Source organism: Nelumbo lutea, chromosome 2 (assembly GCF_056320005.1).
Source record: "Nelumbo lutea isolate HS-2025 chromosome 2, American lotus-T2T, whole genome shotgun sequence".
NCBI classification, from domain to species: Eukaryota; Viridiplantae; Streptophyta; class Magnoliopsida; order Proteales; family Nelumbonaceae; genus Nelumbo; species Nelumbo lutea.
In genome coordinates this window covers 105,167,528-105,174,583 of record NC_142685.1, presented here as the reverse complement: position 1 = coordinate 105,174,583, position 7,056 = coordinate 105,167,528, and the positions used below count along the sequence as shown (strand labels likewise).

The window sequence follows — 7,056 nt, the reverse complement described above, 5'->3', positions numbered from 1 at the left end:
AACGTTTTCTAATGAATAGATCTGTTCATGGGTTGGGCTTGGGCCTGACCATACACTGTATATCTGTATCGCGTTTAAGCATCAGACTGGTCCATTTAAATTTTGGCAATGTGGCAAATGCCAAACCCAAGCCCGACCATTGAATACTAATAAAAATTAAACGGACTATGTGGTAACTTTGTTTCAAATTTTATGTAATGCGTTATAAAAATTTGAAAATTCACCGTAGTAGATTCTTACATTCAAACCAAACATGTGGGGTGCCCCTGAATTCCACATGTTCGTAAAAATGAGGAAGAGAGGACCACCGGCTTCAACAGAGACCCCCACTCCGCCCCACCCCCACTGGTGGGGTGTAAATGTTGGTAGTGGGGCTTGAAGCTCAAATGGGCATCAAATGAGGTAGCTGGCCACCTAAAAGGCGAAAACCCATCTCCAGGTCAAGGAAAACATCCTCCATGTCTCGTCTTCTCTAAAAGAGTATGGATTGAAAAGAATCCAAATCCAAACAAAAACCCTTCCATCACTCACCTCCCCAATCCCAGAGGACACAAACCCATCCCATTGGGATCCACCACAGCACCCATAGAAATAATTCTTCCACGAGTAAAAAAGCAAAAGCCCCCGATAAAACAGAGAGAGAGAGGACAGAGAGATGTTACACTCAAATGAAGGAAAAAATAAAGGTATTGAAATAATAACAATGGAACTTCAATTCAATGTTACATCAGAAAGGATAATATGCCTTCTTTCCCCTCTGCGACCACTATGGACGCCCTAGTTAATGCCAATTTATACTCCAACGCGACCCCTTCCACACAGACCTGGTCAAAACACTGAAAGCCCTCCAGAACAGGAAAAAAATATTGCCTCCATTAAAAACCCCAACACCCTTTATGTTGTTCAACCCAAGTTACTAAATGCAAAAGATAATAAATTAATGAAGAGAAATAAGTGAAAATAGACATCAAACAGAAGCATTTTTGTTTCATTTCAATGAAACATATAGCTCTTTTAAATAAGATTAAAAAACATGTTAAAATGACAAAAAAAAGGGATACCTAAAATCCGAATATTGGGAGAAAAAATTTACCTAATCTGGGTTGGGTCATTGAAATATCTTACCCAGATAGAGGCTTTCTTTTTTCACCCTTTGATTCTGCTTTTAATAAATGGTGAAAACGAATTTTTTTCCTTGCTGAAATTTTTTTCTTTTTTCTTTTACTCTCCCCCTTCTTCCCCTTGTTCAGTCCCCTACCTCACACCCCTCCACCAAACCCAAAAAAAATATTATTTACTAAAATTGATTACTTTTCTCTTTAGCCTAGTAAAAATTTAATTTTACTAGGCCACGAGTTGATCAAGCTGCATCTGTTCAAGCCAAGCTCCCAAAACAGAGTGATCAATGGCTTCAACCTGAGAATTAGAATTTGAAACCTCAGCAGAGGATGCTGCTGCAGCAACTGAGGTTGGAATGGCCAACTTATCCTTGATCTCGGGTGGTGATTCCTTCACCAATGACTGAACCCACGACAAATCAGGCTCCTCTCCATTGTTTCCTAGCTCGAAAGAAGACGACCTCTTGAACCGCCCCAGCTCATCTCCATTAACCGCCCAATCCAACATCCCATTTGGTGATCCCCACTTGGTCCAGGAATTTACAGGAGATCCCACAACAGCGGTCGTGTTGGATCCAAGTTCTCGTGAACTGAGGCTACGAAGCTGCTGCTGCTGCTTCTCACGCTGAGCAAATGCAGAGAGCCGAGAGCTCATCGGAGAGAGAGGTTCCATGCTTCGAGGTGACATCCTGCCCGGGGATGAAACACCAAAGGATGCTTGTAAGAATGAATGATCAACGTTTTTTGGGGAGAAAACGTTCGTGTTGATCGGCGATAGCATGCTCTGTTGTTGCTGGAACTGGTTGAGAACCGCTGATTTGTGAGATGGGGAAAAGACCGCTGACGCTGCCTGATCTGAATACCGGGGCGACGAGGAGATTTCAGCAGTAAAGAGATCCTCAAGGTTTGAAGGGGTCAGGGTCTTGGAACGAACAGATCTGTTAACAGTGGATGAACTAAGACGTGGGTGAGAGAAGCAGGACAAATCATTCAGGAGTTGCTGTTGCTGAGCTTCAAAATCCTGCAACATGCTGAAGTCCTCAGCTGGAATATCTCTTGCATTAAGGGACGACCTCAGGCGACTGGATTGAAGATTGCTTCCAGGGAGATGCAAGGTTGGGACGTTGGGCTGCGGCCAAGCCAAAGATGAATGGTTAATACCATTTGCAGATGGGGACATGGGTGGCGTGAAGGGCGAAGGAGACATAACAGATACCGAAGAGGGAGAACCAGGCAAGAGGCTCATAGCTGCAGCCATCTCCATGGCGGAGGCCGCTGAAGCAGTTGAACGGGGAGAAGGAACGGCAGAGCCAGTGGAGACGTACAGGGGGCGCAGTTCCTCAGATGCGTGAGCAAAGAAACAGACTCGCCGCATGCAACCTGTGCCATCCTTGCACAGCCGTGTCCTGTACTGTGCCGGGTGAAGCCAGCACTCAAAAACGCCATGCGCGTATTCACACAAATCCCCTCGTCGACATGCCCCTTTTCGGAAATCAGGGCAGGGAACGCAGCTGTAGTGGTACTTCCTTGGGTCTCTCCTGCGAGCGTTCTCACCTGGGTGAACGAATGGACACTCGGTCCAGTCATGAGAGTAAGCTCGGGAACAAGGGCGGACCTTAAAGGAGAACATGCGGAACTCATCTGTTGCATAGATGCTGTTCTTGATATCAGGTAGAGATGGATCAATAGGGTATTCCTTTTTCTCCGTTGCCGAAGAAACAGGGTGATCATTGAACTTGATCGTGGGAGATGAGGTCGAGTCTGAGGCAGACGACGGAGATCCATTCTCCGGGGATGATGACAAAGGGGGTGAATTTGAATTCGATGTGCTTGTGGAAACCCGCAGATTGAGCTCTCCAATAGAAGAACCATCAGAACCATTGCTCGCTAGGAGCTCCTCAAGCACAGCCTTCACATTAGGGAGCTTAGGAGATACAACAATAACATCAGCAGGCCGGTGGCCATTGGCATCCACTGAATTTGGGTTTGCACCGGCCATCAAAAGCAGCTTCACAACATCTACAGCGTTTACAGATCCGCCGGAGGCAGCACAGTGGAGAGCAGTGCTCTTATCCGGGCCACAGGAACGATTTATATCAGCATCGGATAGAGCAAGGATTAGCTTCAAGACATCGATACTACCATAAGTTGCAGCAACCATCAAAGGAGTTCTGTGCTCAAGGACTATCTGCTTCGAGCCCTTCTGGCGGACGTACCAAAGACCAATCTCATCGATAGCAGAGGCATCACGCTCCAACGAACGCTTGAAGCCTTCAACGTCATTGTTAGCCGCAAGCTCAAGTAAACTTGAAAAAGAATCTTCGGTTTCTACAGTCAGGTGATTCATGCTTTTCACGGGAGTTTTGCTTTCTTCGGAGGATGAAGGAGAAGACGGCGATGACGAGGTGGACTTTAACCTCTCCGGTCCACCACACATACTTCGATTGCCTGGAAATCCACCTAATAAAAAAGAAATGCAAAAAGTTGCCTTATAATAAAAAAAAAAACCCAGAACTGTTCGAACCAAGAAAGAACGAAATCAATGATAAGTACAGAAAGCGTGATTCAAGAAGAACAAATCGCCGGAAAAATGTGAAGACTGCCTGAAAAAATTACCGAAGTCCTTGGTATGTAAAGTCGGGACATTTATAAAAATAAATTAAGCCGAAATCTCGATTTTAGAAAGGAAATAATTGCAAAAAAAAAAGATTCCAATAAGAACGACTACAAGGAAGGTCTCAATCACGGATAGAAAAAGAGAGTAGGAAATTGACAGAAGATCACGGCGAAGATTTAGGGAATGAATGCAAGATCAAAAAGACTCCTCTCAGAAAATATGGCGAAAAATCGAAACTCTCAAAGACAGCGACCATTTTCCACAGAAATTTTATTTTTTCCGTAAACAGAATATATAACTATTTTTCTCTTACAGATCGCTCACAGAAATCATGAAGAAGAAATGCATATTTATAATACTTTCAAAAAATAAAAACTCTTGAAAACACGAAAACAAGAAACAAAATCCGAACTCCTTAATATTTGCAACCGATTATTCTCATTCTTAGTTTTAGAAACTGAAGACTTCACTAAAAATGTTTAAAATCACAGCAATGTCAACTATCTAATGGACCGTCAAGAAGGTTCACGAAATGCGCGCCTAACAAACCTTACAACAGAAAGAACACAAAAGTGCAAAACCATTCTCCAAAGTCCAGAGAAAAATCAGCTCAAATTACAATTTTTTAACAAAGAATCACCGACTTCCACCTACTCACCGATTTCCAGATTCTGAAGACACAGGCAAGCTAAGCCACGATTAATAACTCCATCAACTTCACAGATCTCTCTATCGATCTACGGATAAACAAACTGTGAACAAAAAAATTATAAAATCTTCACCGATCTGAGAAGTATAAACAGCCGCCAATATCTAATGCGAAGAATGCCTTGGAGACGATGCGACAACAATAAGAAAATCGCGACGCAGGCCCGAAACGAAGCGTTTTGATCACCATTTTTCCAGTTGGGAAAATCGCCGATCCAATCGAGAGAGAGAGAGAGAGAGAGAGAGAGGGAAGGAGACTTCGAGACTTCTCTTTGTCTAACGTATCCAAATTAAAATGAAATGAAACGCTCAAATGCAGATAAATTTGAATAAATTAACTCGGACTCAGCGGGACGAAATACGCATGGAAATTCACCCTAAATTCACTTCACATGACAGTTAAATTCGGGGAATTCAAACGGGTGGTGACCGGTTTTTCCGATCAAAGGTGATGAGAGCGTGGGTGAGGCGTTCACCGGTTAGGTGACCTTTGTTTGGGATGCGTATCGAAAGGGAGCAACCGAGTAACGGAGTAACTCGGTACAGTGACCGGTTCAGCAGGTGGAGGAGCGTGCTTGCTTTGGTGGATTATGATGGATTGGAATCCGGTCTTACGTCCGCGAATCAGAGCCGGGATGGATTGGAGAGTACTAGCGGACTTCAGGCATTAGTCAAATTTGGTTAAATGTGGAGTCAAATCGAGGGGAAAGGCGTGGAGCAGCACCAACGACAACAAAAAAATAAAGAAAAGAAAAAAATATATTTATAAAAAATAGATTAATCAATTTCAAAAATTAAGAAATAAAATAAATAAAGCCTCAGCGGCTCAGCCCGTCAGCCGCCCCTCTTGACAACAAAAATAATTTTATTTATTTATTTATTTCGGATTCTCGAAATTTCCAATGGATTTTAATCTCGATTGTCCTGTTTCTTTGCATGCTTTTGAATTTGGACATGGTTAAAATTACGGTATTACCCCTGTAATGGGACGGGAAAATTGAATATATGTGATTGGGATGTTGGTGATGAAAAGACTTCAATGCCCCTTTCCGTATTGCAATCAGCTCTCGACAGGTACCCACAGTACTTACCAGCAGAAGAGATTCAATCATTCAAATTAGAAGCTCGATCCGGTCCTACCACGGTCCGACCAGGTTAAACCTAAACAGTTTAGACCAAACTAGACCCAAAATATTGAGATCACGGATTTCCCTGTTCAAACATGGAAGGTGTGTTTGGCATGGCTTGTCATTTTGTCATTTTCATTCTATGATTTTGCCGCCACGTTGATGTTTTTCAGAAAATGGCTGAACTTGGTGACACTCTACATGTCCTCAAAATCAGTACAATATTTATGAAAAAAACAATTCTAACAAACCCCAAACTCTATATGCCTTTCATGTATGTATGAATGTTTATGCAACATCATCATCATATAAGCCTTATCCCAACTATAGGGATTCTCATATCATTATCTTTTATTTAGTGTCATATTTATTTGTAAAATTTTGAGCACTAAAATCATTTCTTATTAGACTAGAGAATAAAAACCTATTTACGTAGATAGTCAATGATATCCAAACTTTTCACTTTTACATTCAATTTGATTATTCCTGATGTATTTATATAATCGGATTTCATTCAAATTTTGCAATCTAAATCTAATTAATAATCAGACTGAATTTAAATTTGATTCCATTCGATCCAATTATATTATAATATTTATTGATTTTAATTAATAAATATTATGTGATTATATTTAAAATTATAAAAATATATATCATATATATTATAATAAATTCACTATGTTAGATTTACATTAATTTATTACTGATAAAGATCAAAGGTAAACATTTTGATCCTTTCTACAAGTGGGACTCTCGAGCTTAGATGCAAACTCCTAGAATCTGCACAAGAAACAAGTTAGAGTGCTCGGGTAAGTGTCCCGGGCTATGGACTCAAATGGTTAAATCAATACTAGGGCTGTTCACAACAAGACCCAAATCGATGAAACCGACGAACCTAGACCGATTTAACTCGAGTTACTCGGCTTTTTTTCAGCATCGGTCAATTTCAGGTTACAAAAAAGCATAAATCGATAGTTCGGTTCAGTTTTGGTTTTCATGTGAAAATCAAAACCGAACCGATTCAAATCGACTTAGATATTATATATATATTTGATATATTTCAGTTTTACTATATATATATTTCAGATATATATTTGTGAATATATATATATACACATTAGCTTCATTTCAGAAATATACATATTATATATAAAATTTTAGATATATAAATATCAATTTTAATCTATCAAATCATTTTTTATTTTTAGGCATCCAGCATTTGCTTTCTTAGACTTATTCCTTTATCGTTCATACTGAGAGAATCATTCACAAAACTAACCCAAACCGATTCAAACCGATGAGGTCGATTTTACTTAGTACCGGGTCGATTTCGGTTTCATTTTTAGGTAAATCGACCAAGCCAGGTCGATTGGAAAAACGTTAGTAAACCGACCCAACCCAACCCGTGAACAACCCTAGTCAATACATGCAATAAGTGCAAAATGCTTATCTTTATATAGAGCAATGTGGTAAGCCGTAGTGGACA

The 7,056-nt window shown here is 40.7% G+C and overlaps 1 protein-coding gene across 1 annotated transcript; it reads right to left on the bottom strand.

Moving 5' to 3' along the window:
* Positions 1 to 669: 669 nt before the first annotated feature.
* LOC148872502 (zinc finger CCCH domain-containing protein 30-like) lies at positions 670 to 4,900 on the bottom strand. The gene is made up of 2 exons (XM_088969295.1): positions 4,394 to 4,900; positions 670 to 3,578 (listed from the first exon to the last, which is right to left on the bottom strand). Exon 2 carries the CDS (start codon positions 3,553 to 3,555, stop codon positions 1,345 to 1,347), a length of 2,211 nt encoding a protein of 736 aa, XP_088825421.1. The 5' UTR covers positions 3,556 to 3,578; positions 4,394 to 4,900; the 3' UTR covers positions 670 to 1,344.
* Between the last annotated feature and the right edge of the window lie 2,156 nt (positions 4,901 to 7,056).